We start from the raw sequence: 14,607 nt of genomic DNA on the forward strand, positions 1-14,607 counted from the left end.
CCTGGAACTAGCTCTGTAGACCAGGCTGGCCTCTGGACTTTTGTACTGATCTGTTTAGCTTGTTCTCCTGGCCTTTGCCCCTGTCCTTATTAATGCCTCCCCTCTTTCAGGCCTTTAAACAGCACTGTCTGAGAGGCCATCCTCAACTGCTAAAGTGCCTTAGCCACCCAGCTGTACACCACTGGCGTCCTCCGCCCTCCTCTGTGACCACCCTTATCAGAGGTTTTTACCTGCCTATCCTGTTGCCTAGCTTCCTCACTGTACAATGAAACCTAACGATCTGAACCCAGCAACTTTGTGTCCAAGGCCCTAACACAGTATATGACACCTAGTAAGGAACCAGCTGTGGCTTTTGCTCTTTGGAGACAGGGTCCCATAGAGCCCATGATGGCCTCGAATTGGCTATGTAACTGAGAAAACCTTGGTCTCCTGATACCATTCCCTTTATCTCCCCAGGGTCCATCTCTGGTTGGTTGGTTTTTGTTTGGTTTTGTTTTGTTTTTCCTGGAGACAGAGTGTCCTCCAACTTTTGAGCCTCCTGCCTCAGCCTCCCTCTTGCTGGAATTATAAGCATAGACGATCTCAATCAGTTTTAGTATTTGCTGCATGACAAAATGAGTTTAAAGCCATTTTACTTCTTAATCCATTTGTAATGCATGTGCGTACACCTTCCTCAAAATACAGCGTGGCCGCCAAGACTGAGAAATAGCTACAAAACAGTGTGTGCTTGATCACAAGAATGGAAGAGAAGCTGTCAGCGAGACATGGGAGTGGATTTTTGCTTGTTTCCTTGTGTTGTTCTTGTTTTTGTTGAGAGAGGGTCTCACTGTCACTACATAGACCAGGCTGGCCTGGAACTCACAGAGACCTGCCTGCCTCTGCGTCCTGAGTGCTGGATTAGAGGCATACACCACCACTGCTTGGCTTGGGCTTGTTTTTTTCCTTTTTTTGAGACAGGGTTTCACTCTGAAGCCCAGGCTAGCCAAGCTGGCCTTGGACTCACAGCGGTCCTCCAGTTTCAGCTTCCTAAATGCTGGGATTCTAAATATGAGTCACTATGCCCAGCAACAAGAGAAATGTTTAAGTTTTAATTTTATCACATGTAATATGGGAATAATAAAATTTTCTCACATAATCCAACAAATAATAACTATCATTTAAAAAATTCAAACAATAACTATCACATCTAGACCCTAATTCCAAATAGCAGTAAGCCCATATTCCCTTGCTCAGAAGAGAAAGCCCATGACTGAAACCTCCCACCAGGGGGCAGTATCACCCTGGCTGGTCTGTTCTGCTTCCAGGTCAGTACAGGACCTGCAGTGTTTCTCCTGAGCTGTAGGTACAAAGAAGGGGGAGGGAGGGGATGGAAGATGAAGGGTAAAAGGGGAGCAAACAAAATCAGAGATCGGGACATGTATCAAGGCCTCATGTTTCTTTGGCCCATTCCCCTTTCCCATCCCAGGCTCCTCTGAGGCACTGTTTATACTTAAGGAAAAAGCATTTCCGGGCTTGCCATTGGTGCGGAGGGGCGGGGCCTCTTCCCTGCCTTCCACGTGAATTCTGTCCTCTCACTAGAGTCTCCGGCTTCCACTTCAAGTAGACACTATGTTAAGAGAAGCAGATTTGCTTTTTCTGACTGCAGGAGGCACCTCATTTTTCTGAGCCACCCGTTTCTGGTTTGTGGAGAGTGACAGGAGCCAGAGGCACCCTTGTTAGAGACTGTATTCATCCTTTTCCACCTTGATTTCAATGAATGAGTTCAAATCAGGACAGGAGGTCTTGTGAGGCTGGTCAAAGGATGGAGAGACAGGTCCTTTCTCGTTGCCTCCGCCTCCTTCCTCTTCTTGGAAGTTGGGATTGTAAAGTTCGGGTGGAAGGAGCTGGGCTTCCACGGAAGGCAGTCTGTCTGAGGGAGGCCCATAGACACGGTTGGCTTTGGTGCCATGCTTCGAGTTGGCATCCAGATGGTAGCAGAGCTCTGTGAGGCGCTGGGCCCTGAAGCGGGGCGAGCGGGCCACCCACACACCTGGCTCACTGAGACTGTCCTCCTCGTCGGACATCAGCTCTTCTGTCACAGCCTTCCACAGCTGTTGGTCCTCGGGGCCGAAATGCCTCATGATGCTGGATCGGTTGGCAAAAAGCTACGGTAAGACCCAGAGCAGAGATTAGGAAGAGAAATAGACTGTGGGTTTGTAGGAAGAGTTTAGGTTGGGAGGACATGTAAAATCTGTGTCTAAATGTACCCAGTCCTCAAGTCAGATCTCTGTGCTAGCTCACCCTCCATCTGTCTGTCTGTCTGCCCTCCAGTCTGTCAACTGTATTTTCAGCTTCTCTGGGATACTCTTCACATTACAGTTTGTTGGTATCTAGGCTAGGGTTTTAAATCTCAAAAAGAAGGCCTAGAAACCTACCCGGTATCGGCGACTTCGAAGTTTCTTCTCCTCTTTTTCCTTTAGGCCTTTGAAAGGATTGAGAGAGTTGCGGTACTCTCGCCTTTTAGTAAGGAAGTAGGCCACACAGGCTCCTGGGAGAATGAGACAACAAGAAGCAGGACCTTCAGCCAGGCAGAGATGGCAAATGCCTTTAATTCCAGTACTTGGGAGGCAAAGGCAGGCAGATCTCTGTGAGTTCAAGGCCAGCCTGGTCTAGAAAGTGAGTTCCAGAACAGGCTCCAAAGCTAGAGAAATACTGTCTCAAAAAACAAAAACAAAACAAACAAAAAACAAAAAAGAAAAAGAAGGAGGAGGAAGGAGGAGGAGGAGGAGGAGGAGGAGGAGGAGGAGAAGGAGAAGGAGAAGGAGAAGGAGAAGGAGAAGGAGAAGGAGAAGAAGAAGAAGAAGAAGAAGAAGAAGAAGAAGAAGAAGAAGAAGAAGAAGAAGAAGAAGCAGCAGCAGCAGCAGCAGCAGCAGCAGCAGCAGCAGCAGCAGCAGCAGGGGTCCTAGCCCCCACACTGCTCCCGAGGGGAAGGTTAGAATCACCATTTGGCAGGCCGGGCTTTCAGTCCCCTTGGATTCAGTGTCCTTTGCCCACCTTCATCTCCAATACTAACTCCTCCCAAATATCCCTCACCGCAAAGAGACGACTCCAACTGCCTCTGCGCATCAAGTCTACTGCTCTCCTGCCAACGAACCTCAGTACTGCCCTGCAGCTGCCGCAGGGACAGGTGACAGAGAGGAAGCAAAGCAGAAAACTTAGAGCATAGTGGTTTTTTATTTTCAAGATTTAATTTTATGTGTATGGGTGTTTTGCCTGCATGTGTATCTGTGTACCACATGTGTACAGTGCCCTCGGAAGCCAGAAAGGGGATCAGATCCCCCTGGAACTGGAGTTACAGACTGCTGTGAGCTGCCATGTGGGTGCTGGAAATTGAACCCATGTCCTCTGGAAGAACAGTGAGTGCTCAACCACTAAGCAATCTCTCCCAGGACATAGTACCCAGGGACATCCTGATGATCCTGGGCCATCCCTGGAAGCACAAATCAGCTACCACAAGTTGTCCTCTGAGTTATACATGCGCACTGTGGTGGATGGTTACACAAGGGCATTTGTATGCACACATAACATACAGACTAAATACATACATGTAATACTTTTTGTTTTGCTTTTTTTGTTTTGTTTTTTTATTTTTTTTATTTTTTTAAATGGATCAATGAGTTATTTATTTATTAAGTATACAGTATTCTGTCTGCATGTATGCCTGCAGGCCAGAAGAGGGCACCAGACCTCATTACAGATGGTTGTGAGCCACCATGTGGTTGCTGGGAATTGAACTCAGGACCTTTGGAAGAGCAGACAGTGCTCTTAACCTCTGAGCCATCTCTCCAGCCCCTGTTTTTTTTTTTTTTTATTTTTATTTTTAAGTCAGGGTTTCTCTGTAACTGCCCTGGGTGTCCTGGAACTCGCTCTGTAGACCAGGCTGGCCTGCCTCCCAAGTGTGGGGATTAAAGGCGTGTGCCACCACTGCCTGGCATTGTAATATGTTTTCTTAAAGGAGTGGGGCTGGAGAGATGGCTCAGCAGTTAGGAGAACGGGCTAGTCTTCCAGAGGACTGGATTTGATTTCCCAGCATCCACGCAACAGGTCACAGCCATCTGTCCTTTCGGTTCCTGGGCATCCAGTGCCTCCTGACCTCAGCAGGCTTGTGCACACAGAGATACGCATGCACACACTCAGATGTGCAAACACATGCAGCATAAAACAAAGAAATATAAATTCAAACAACAACAACAAAGCCAGCACGCCTTTAATCCCAGTACTTAGGAGGTGGGTCTCTGTGAGTTCAAAGCCAGCCTGGTCTACATAACAGTTCTAGGACAGCAGGTGACAGAGTGAGACCCTGCTCTAAGAATAATGATAATAATAGCCTGAGTCCTGACCTCATATTCATTCAGTCCTTATGGAAGCACAATGTGTAAGAGAACTCTAGTCCTTTTAGTATTATCATTCCAAACTGAGTAGGGGAAGAAGGCAATTTGAAGTAATCCTTAATAAATTCTAGATGAGAACATTAACAATAAGGTTTTTAAATGCACAAGCACTATTTTCTCTTCCTTCCTTCCTCCCTTCCTTCCTCCCTTCCTTCAATTTTTTCATAGTTCAAGCTGGCCTAGAACTCTGTATATAGCCTAGATTGGCCTTGAACTTGAAGAGGTCCCCTTGCCTCCGTCTCCAACCCTGGGATCACAGGCGTGAGGCACCATAATTAGCTGCCATCTCAACCATCCCCGTGCCTCCTCCCTCCCAGAAAGAGCCGGGGAGTAGAAGGGGCAAGCAGAGAGCATGCGCAGAGGGAAGGCGGAGCCCCTACCTTTCAGCTCCTTATCTGTGTAATTGTGGGGACTGCTCATCAGCTCCTGCTTCAGCTTTTCCAAAAGGAATTTCACTACTGAAATATTCCAAGACGACTTAATGCTGTCACAGAGGAGGAAAAAAAAAAAAAAGGCAGACAAGTTTTGAGGAGCCAGAGGAACCAGACACACCTGGACTGATAAGCTTTGTTGCCACCCCCAAGCCCACTTCCCTCTCAGCACAGCACCCGGTGAGCTGTTTGTCCTCGAGAGCCCGTACCTTTCAGATCCGTTGAATCTCTTGTCGTTGGTGATGTGGTTATGCACATTGTGGACCAGTTTCTAGGGGAGGGAGAAAGAATCAGGTCAGGAGTAGACAGGGAAACTTTCCTCTGGTGCCTTGGGTAAAAAAGCATTGTTCCCGTGTGTGGGTTCTTCTCTGTCCCAATCACACCATTTCTAGTTCCTAGGCACCATTGGTTTTTGGGTTTGTTTGTTTGTTTGTTTTGGAACCCACTTTGTAGATCAGGCTGGCCTCAAACTCACAGATATCTGCCTGCCTCTGCCTCCCAAGTGATAAGATTAAAGGCACGTGCCACCACCACCCGGCTTCTAGGCACTTGTCTTGGTTAAGTTTTTATTGCAGTGAAGAGACACCAGGATCATGGCGACTTTGAATTGTGGTGGGAGCATGGCAGACATGGTTTTGGTGACACCTTGATCAGAAGGCAACAGGAAGTCAACTAGGAAACCTCAAAGCCGGCCCCAACAATGATGGACTTCCTCCAACAAGGCCACACCCACTTTAACAAAGCCACACCTCTTAATAGTGACTCCCTGTGAGATTGTGGAAACCGAACACGTTCTAACTGCCACAGCACTATTTTTTAATATGTCCTTTCTTGACCAAAGAGCTATCTAAGGCTGTATAATTTTAGCTTTTCTTTTTAACCAAAGTGTCACATACCCCAAGCTGACTTCAAATTTCCTGTGTGGTCCTAAACTCCAGCTCTTTGTGCCTTTGTTACCTGAATGCTGGGGTTATAGATGTACCACCACATCTCTATAATCTGTGTTTCTTTGAGTATAAGTGTATTCTGAAATTATCTATTAAAGTTGATGACCCAGTAGTCATGTGTGTTGGCACATGCCTTTTTTTTTTTTTTTAAGATTTATTTATTATGTATAGTGTTCTGTCTGCATGTATGCCTGCAGGCCAGAAGAGGGCACCAGATCTCATTCCAGATGGCTGTGAGCCACCATGTGGTTTCTGGGAATTGAACTCAGAACCATTGGAGGAGCAGTTAGTGCTCTTAACCACCCAGCCATCTCTCCTAACCTCACTATTCAGAAGGCAGAGGCAGGTGACTATCTGAGTTTGAGGCCAACCTGGTCCTCAGGGCAAGTTTCAGGACAGTCTGGAAAGACAATTAAAAATTCTCACAAGTCTGGGAAGTGCACACATGAGTCTTGAAAACAAGAGAAATGGAAACTGGAAAGTACCCTGGAGACAGCCAGCACTTCCTTCCTCCCATGGCACCCAGCAGCTGTTAGTTTTCCTCATACACATCTATTCCCTTGCTTTCAAAAAATTTATGACTTGACTTAATTGTACGTTTGTGTGTATGTGCCTGAGTATACGTATGTGCATTACACGTATGCAGGAGCCCACAGAGGTCAGAAGAGAGAAAAGATCTCCTGGATCTATGGTTATAGATGGTTGTGAGCCATGTGGGTAGTAGGAATCCAACCCACACGCTCCATAACCCTGGGCTGTCTCCCAGCCGTCTGTCTCCTTTCTGAGCCAGTTACTCTAACTGAACATTTTGGGGGGGGTGGGGAGCAGGATCTGATTACGTAGCCCTGGTTGGCTTGGAACTATCTATGTAGTCTTGTCTAGGCCCAAACTCATAGACATCCACTCACCTCTGTTTCCCTCGCACGACCACAGTGAGTCCTATGGCATATTTTTGTTTTGCTTTTTTGAGACAGGATCTCTCTACATATATATCCCTGGCTGTCCTGGAACTCACTCTGTACGGTCTCAAACTCACAGAGATCTGCCTGCCTCTGCCTCCTGAGTGCTGGGATTAAAGATGTGCCTGACCCTCAAATGAACATTTTTAGTTAAAGAGTTTTATTGGAGGCTGGAGAAATGGCTCAGTGGTTAAGAGCACTGACTGCTCTTCCAGAGTTCCTGAGTTCAATTCCCAGCAACCACATGGTGGCTTACAACCATCTGTAATGAGATCTGGCGCCCTCCTCTGGTGTGTGGCCATACATGGAGGCAGAATGTTGTATACATAATCAATAAATAGGGGGCTGGAGAGATGGCTCAGTGGTTAAGAGCATTGCCTGCTCTTCCCAAGGTCCTGAGTTCAATTCCCGGCAACCATATAGTGGCTCACAACCATCTGTAATGAGGTCTGATGCCCTCTTCTGGCCTGCAGACATATACACAGACAGGATATTGTATACATAATAAATAAATAAATATTTTTAAAAAAACATAATCAATAAATAAATCTTAAAAAAAATTAATCTTGAAAAAAGGGGTGTGGTTGCCGGGCGGTAGTGGCGCATGCCTTTAATCCCAGCACTTGGGAGGCAGAGGCAGTCGGATATCTGTGAGTTCGAGACCAGTCTGGTTCCAGGACAGCTAGGACTGTTTCACAAATAGACTCTGTCTTGAAAAATCAAAGGAAAAAATAAAAGAAAGAAATCTTTTAAAAACTGAAGTCCAAATGTAAGCAGTCACAAAGGAATCGGTGAACAATTTCATAGAAAGTGAGAAGTGTGACTTCTCAAAGAAAGAAAGGAGTTACCTATCTTTTAAGACAAGGAGGTTGGAAGAGATCAGGTGGTAAAAAAAATCCAACCAGGCTTGAAGTACAAAGGGAAAGTACTCTAGACAGTAGAGACAGTAGGTGTTAAGACTGTAAAGGCTCCTGGCTCATCTATCTCCTGAGTGAGCTAAAAATAGTCTTCCCCTAGGGTGGCTGGCATCCGCACCATTCCAAAGAGTCAAGGATACTGGTCTGGTCCTTGGGGTCCACAGGGTTCCCTGCAGCATCCACAGGCATCCCAACAGATCAGTGAGCTTTTGGGCCCTTTCCAGAGCTCAAGATTACCTCTGTAAGGCCCTATAACCATTCTTCCCTTGCAAGCCAGGAGTCTTGCTCAATAATTTGTTTTCCTTTCTTTTTCTGAAATAGCCTTCCTTACTATTGTGCCAGGGCTGGCTGCAAACTAACCTTGCAGCCTGGGCTGGTTTCGGACTTGGTATTCTCCTGCCCTGGCTTCCCAAGGGCTGGGATTACAGGAGTTCTCCAAGTGTGTCTTCCTGAGTACCTTCCTTTCTCTCAACACTAGTACTTAAAACCTAAACTAAAGAGCTTGCTGCTTTTCCAGAGGAACAAGTTCAGTTCCCAGCATCCATGTCAGGTGACTCACAACTGCCTCAAACTGTGGCTCTAAGGAATCTGATATCCTCTATTGCCCTCTGAGAATACTTAAACACACATAGAGCATGTATACACACATGCAATGCACACATGCATGCACATAAAAATAAATCTTTTTGTTTGTTTGTTTTTTGAGACAGGATTTCTCTGTAGCTTTGGACCCTGTCCTGGAACTAGCTCTTGTAGACCAGGCTGGCCTCGAACTCACAGAGATCCACCTGCCTCTGCCTCCTGAGTGCTGGGATTAAAGGCATACACCACCGCCGCCTGCCTTCTTTCCTTTTTTATACAATGTTCTGTCTGCATGTATGCCTGCAGGCCAGAAGAGGGCATCAGACCTCATTATAGACAGTTGTCAGCCCCCATGTGGTTGCTGGGAATTGAACTCAGGACCTCTGGAAGAACAGCCAGTGCTCTTAACCTCTGAGCCATCTCTCCAGTCCTCCTTTTTTTTTTTTTAATGCATTAAGAAGGGCTGGAGATAAGGCTCAGTAGTTAAAACCCCTTGCTGCTCTTCCAGAGGACCCAGGTTCAGTTCCCACACTCACACTGGGATACTCACAACAGCATATACCTCTGGCTCCAGGGAATATACCACCTTCCGGCCTCTGATGATTCCTGCACACATGTGGTATACACTCACATACATACAGATACAATTGAAAAACATTAAGAATCTATATTAAGATCCAGTTTTGACAGGTGGCAGTGGCTCACACCTTTAATCCCAGCACTAGGGAGGCAGAGGCAGGTAGATCTCTGAGTTTGAGGCCAGCCTGGTGTACAGAGCGAGTTACAGGTCAATTAGGGCTAATGTAATGAGCCCCTACCTCTTATTAATTGATTAATACTTAACAAACTGCTTCTAAATAAATAAGAAAATAAACTCAGAGTGTGGTGAACAGAGAGGTGTATATGTTTATAATTCCAGCCAGGACTTGGGAGTTCAAGGCTAGCCTCAACTGTGTGTAGTGACTTTGAGGCAACTATGAGTGTCACAGGATCCTGTTTCAAACAAACAAAACAAAGCCCCCAAGCCCTACAAAGCTCTTGTGCTCACAGTTGATCCAAGAGACTATATTCATGCAGAAGAGGTCTCCCAGCCTCTACACTATTGGCATGTTGAGCTGAAAGGTACACTGTGGAACATGCCGTAGAGTACCTGGCGTCTACCCATTGGATATAAGCATTGTTCCTTTGCCTACCGACCGGCGATAACAGTCTAAAAAGTGTCCCTGGAGGGCAGCTCCCCCTGGCTGAGAACCACCGCCCCACCAGTTAGTTCTTCATGGGCCTCTCGGCCTCTCCAACAAGATGGCAGGCAGTCTTCCTAGCCAGTCCCTTCTCCCTGCCAAGAGCTCTGTGCTGGGCAGACGGCCCTAAGCTTGGTGGCTCAGTGCCTCTGTGGGGCTTGTCACTGCTTCAGGACAAGCTAGCTATCCCACAGATGTCCCTCATCACTTACCCTGCACACAGGCTAAAATGTGACCCTTTGGTGGTCAGTCTGCTCAATCCTTTAAGATCTTCCCATCAGGACTATCAGAACACTAGAGAGATAATTCTTTTCTCTTTAAAGAGGAGACACCATTCTATCTAGACAAGCCTAAAAGACGAGGCAATGGAAAAGGCTCTGCCATGCTCAAGGTTATAGAATAATGTCTTTTTTAATCCTCCCCATTCCAGTAGGATTTAGGACACTATTCATTCTATTTGGAGGCTTAAAGTCAACCCACTCTTTCAAACTCAAGAAAAAAATGATTGAAACTGAGCTCACTTACGGAGAGCACCAGATCACGCTTGCGCCTGGAGTTTTTCTGCCCAGTCCCACGGATCCTGCATGGGGAGCTGATAAATCCCATAGAACGGCTCAATTCCCCAGTGCTGCCCGGGCCCGACTCTTCCAGGGCGTTGTCCAGTGCTGCTGAACCAAGCATGTCCTCGGGACGGGTTCCTGGGAGCTTGGCTCCATTTTCTGCTCCTGTCTCTGAGGATGCCCTCTGGATAGCCAGCTGTGTGGCTGGTGAAAGCTGTTTGGCGTAAGCAGGGACCAACACTCGTTGTATTGCACCCTCAGAGGCTACATAATCGTCCGCCATCTAAGAACAAGAAGAACAGTCTATTAACAGCCAGGCAGAGGGGGACCTGCTTAACCACCATTCTCGGCCAAGAGTAGTGCACAAAGTAGAGGGGGAGGCCAGGTCAGCCATCTGTCATGTCGACGGCTTATTTCCCTGGAGTCTATGAGAACACCAGGCAAGTCGGCAAATCATTCCTTTCCTCGTGTTGGGTGTTTTGCCTGCATGTATGTCTGTGCACCACATATATCCAGTGCCTGTGGAGGCCAGAAGAGGGTGTTGGAGTCCTGGAACTGGAGTTACAGACGGCTGTGAATCACCATGTGGGTGCTAAGGACTTGAACCTGGGTCCTCTGGAAGGGCAGCCAGTGCTCTTGGCTCCTGAATCATTTCTCCAGCCCTGGGCTGATTGTTCTCATGTGAACAGGACCTGTACTGTTGGGTTGTTATCACAAAACAGCTTCCGTGAACGAGGCATGCTTTGACCTTCTCTGTGAACAGTTACTTATGGCATATTCTTGAGTATAAGAAATGTATCTTGGGGGGCTGGAGAGATGGCTCAGCGGTTAAGAGCATTGTCTGCTCTTCCAAAGGTTCTGAGTTCAATTCCCAGCAACCACATGGTGGCTCACAACCATCTGTAATGAGATCTGGCGCCCTCTTCTGGACTGCAGACATACACACAGACAGAATATTGTATACATAATAAATAAATATTTAAAAAAAAAAAGAAATGTATCTTGGGGGCAATGGTGGCGCATGCCTTTACCTTAATCCCAGCACTCAGGCTGCAGAGGCAGGTGGATCTCTGAGTAGTACAGGGCCAGTCTGGGCTACAGAGCAGTTCCAGAAGAGCCAGGGCTATCCAGAGAAACCCTGTCTCAGAAAACAAAACAAACAACAAAAGAAATTTATCTAGCTAAGCGCTCTGTCTGAAAGTACGGGGAGTGAGGACAGGAACAAGAAAACTGAACAGTAACTACAATAAAAAGGGGAAATGAGAGAAAAGATGAGAGCAAAGCAGGGAACCCCAAAGTGAAGAACCCCTAGAGGGGATGTCACACACACAACAGACACCCCCCCACCCACCCTCTAGCTCCACGGAGGGGCTGGTCTGGACCAGGCCACACCCCACAGTCTCAGCCTTAACATCCTGCTGAAGCCTGTGCAGTGAAGGACACACAGGGCAAGGAAAAGGAGGGCAGGAGCAGGCGGGGAGAAGGAGAGGACCGGGGATTTTTGCAGCCAAGAAAACAAAACAGTGAGAGTGGGGGAACCACACACGTACAGAAAGACGCGGAGGAGGCAGCTGAGATTTACAGACCCGTGAGCTGCTCTCCCGACTGTGAAATCTAAAAGCTAATTCCATCCCGTCAGCTTGGAAGCCTTCCCTGCCTGAAAGCATCCCCAGCGCAGAGCACTGCCTGGCCCGGGTGTCCTCCCGTTTCCTGTCTCGGGCCCAGGCCAGGCAGGAGAGTGAGGAACAGAGACCATGACTACAAAGCAAAGCCTTTAGAAGAGCGACAGCCAGTTGCTATGATAGGCTAGTCTAGGAGAGAGGTCTGGATGCTCGTTCCTCAGAGTCAGCAGATGGGCTGGGACTTCCCACCCTCTCGTTCACCCTGTGTGTTTGGATCTTTTGTTACCGTGTTGGGGCCAAAAGGGAAGAGAGAGGGCAGACAGGGAGTAGGGAAAGCTGAAGACTCCCCTCTGGCTGTTGACTGTAATGCATCTGTAATTCCCTGTTCTGTGATCTCTGCCATCCTTCGGTCTCCTCCTCTTCCCTGAGTGTCTTTCTGCAGCTCTTCTATGTAGTCAGGCTTTCCTTCAGATGCCCCCTGAGCACTGAGAAACTGAAACAGTGCTGTGTATTTCTTTTTTCTGCCCAGAATATGCTTGATTTCCATCCTCCTCTACTCTCTGCTCCTTCTTCTTCTTCTTCTTCTTCTTCTTCTTCTTATTATTATTATTATTATTATTATTATTATTTATTTTTTTTTTTTTGAGACAAGGTTTCTCTGTAGCTTTGAAGTCTGTCCTGAAACTAGCTCTTGTAGACCAAGCTGGCCTCGAACTCATAAAGATCCACCTGCCTCTGCCTCCCGAGTGCTGGGATTAAAGGCATGTGCCACCACCACCTGGCTGCCCCAACCTTCTTAAAAGACATGTTTTTACTATTTTTAATTATGTGTATGTGTGCATGTCTGTGTGTGGATATGAACATGTATGCGCAGGTCTCAGGAGGCCAGAGGCATCGGATCCCCTTGGAGCTGGCTCTTATGAGCCACCTGACAAGGAAGCTGGGAACTGAACTCAGGTCCTTTGGAAAAGCAGTACGCATTCTTAACCACTGAGCCGTCACTCCAGACTCCCCTCAGCTAATCTTTATTTTGTTTTATTTTTCTTTTGGGGGGGGGGGGGAACAGTATCTCCACATAGGCAGGCCTGGAACTCACTATGGCCCAGGCTGGCCACAGACTCTTGATGACCCTCCTGTCACTGCCACACCCCACCTCTATGTTCCTAAGGGTCCTCTGTTCCTAGTCTTCTGTTTTTGTTTGTTTGTTTGTTTTTTGAGACAGGGTCCTATGGTCCTGGTTGACCTGGAACTCACCATGTACATCTTGATGGTCTTCAGTTCACAGAAATTCATCTGCCTCTACCTCCTGGATGCTGGTATTAAAAGCAAGCGATTAAGCCGGTGGTTGGAGGTGGCGCACACCTTTGATCCCAGCACTTAGGAGGCAGAGGCAGGTGGATATCTGAGTTTGAGGCCAGTCTGGTCTACAGAGCTAGGACAGCCAGGAGTACACAGAGAAACTCTGTCTTAAAAAATAAAAACAACAAACAAACAAAAAAGTAAGGGATTAGAGGGGGCTAGAGAGATGGCTCAGTGGTTATGACCTGGGTTTGCTCTCAACACCCACACTGAGGGGCTGGTTAACTTTCTATGACTCTTAACTCCAGGAGATCTGCCGCCCTCTCCTGGCCTCCCCCTCGCCTGCAGTCACGTCCACACTGCCCCCATACATGTGTAATTAAAAATTAAAAAACTAAATCTTGAAAAGCAATTAAAGGTGTGTGCCACCACCCCAGTATTCTGCCTACCTTTCGCTCTATCTTCCCCCAGATAAAACTCTCTTGGAAGCAGGCACGCTGGCTTCCACCCGTCATGCCAGCACTTGGGAGGCTGAGGTGGAAGAACTGTTCCAAATCTGAGAACAGCTTGGGCTAGAGAGTGAGATCCTGTTGGTCACTGTCAGCAGCAGCAGCAGCAGTATCAAATAAACAGTACCTCCTCTTCCCACATAGATCAACCTTTCTTTTTTCTATTTTTATTTTACTCTACTAGCTGGGCGATGGTGGCGCACGCCTTTAATCCCAGCACTCGGGAGGCAGAGGCAGGCGGATCTCTGTGAGTTCGAGACCAGCCTGGTCTACAGAGCTAGTGCCAGGACAGGCTCCAAAGCCACAGAGAAACCCTGTCTCAAAAAACCAAAAAAAAAAAAATTTTACTTTACTTTTATTTTATTTATTTTGTTTTTCAAGACAGGATTTTCCGGGGGCTGGAGAGATGGCTCAGCGGTTAAGAGCATTGCCTGCTCTTCCAAAGGTCCTGAGTTCAATTCCCAGCAACCACATGGTGGCTCACAACCATCTGTAATGAGGTCTGGTGCCCTCTTCTGGCCTTCAGGCATACACACAGAAAGAATATTGTATACATAATACACAAACAAACAAATAAATAAATAAATAAATAAATAAATAAATAAGACAGGATTTTCCTGGCTGTCCTGGGACTCGCATTGTAGACCAGGGTGGCCTACAACTCACAAAGATCCACCTGCCTATGCCTCCAGAGTGCTGGGATTAAAGGTGTGCGCCACCACTGCTAGGCTTAGATCTACCTTTCTTTTATGCTCCTTCCTTACTTTTTTCTCCTTCTCCTTCTTCAAACCCAACAGTTCCACTTCTTCCCTGTACCTGCCTTTAGTATCCTTATTCCCCCACCCCTACCCCGCGGCAGGCGCTCTACCCTTGCCCCTCTTCCTCTCCACACTTCATCTCTGCTCTGAAGCCCTTCTTGGCAAAATGAAGGCCGTGATAAAATATGAATGAGCCGTCTGTGCATGGCAGGCATTCTCGCCAGGAAAGGCGGAGCTGGTGGAGCAGCCGAGACTGCTGTGGAAAAGATGTCGTGTTGGAGCTCTTGAAAAGGTGGGAAGCACCACGTCACTTCCTGCACCAAAAAAAAAAAAAAAAAAAAAAAAAAAAGGC

The 14,607-nt window shown here is 47.3% G+C and overlaps 1 protein-coding gene across 5 annotated transcripts in view; it reads right to left on the bottom strand.

Moving 5' to 3' along the window:
* Positions 1–615: 615 nt before the first annotated feature.
* The window catches only part of CUNH14orf93 (chromosome unknown C14orf93 homolog), a 20,897-nt gene continuing 6,905 nt past the window's right edge, over positions 616–14,607 (bottom strand). For 4 of the 5 annotated variants that reach the window (XM_050126207.1, XM_050126209.1, XM_050126208.1 and 1 more), the window contains exons 3-8: positions 13,438–13,560; positions 10,033–10,350; positions 5,071–5,132; positions 4,811–4,914; positions 2,415–2,527; positions 616–2,144 (exon numbers count right to left, since the gene is read on the bottom strand). In XM_050126207.1, the coding sequence (XP_049982164.1) occupies positions 1,716–2,144; positions 2,415–2,527; positions 4,811–4,914; positions 5,071–5,132; positions 10,033–10,350; positions 13,438–13,560 (1,149 nt within the window). In that variant the 3' untranslated portion in view covers positions 616–1,715. The remainder of the gene's footprint in view (positions 2,145–2,414; positions 2,528–4,810; positions 4,915–5,070; positions 5,133–10,032; positions 10,351–13,437; positions 13,561–14,607) is intronic. The other variant, XM_050126210.1, reaches the window with a different exon arrangement.

Source organism: Alexandromys fortis, unplaced genomic scaffold, assembly GCF_014885135.2.
Source record: "Alexandromys fortis isolate MF-2015 unplaced genomic scaffold, M_Fortis_MF-2015_v1.1 scaffold_258, whole genome shotgun sequence".
NCBI classification, from domain to species: Eukaryota; Metazoa; Chordata; class Mammalia; order Rodentia; family Cricetidae; genus Alexandromys; species Alexandromys fortis.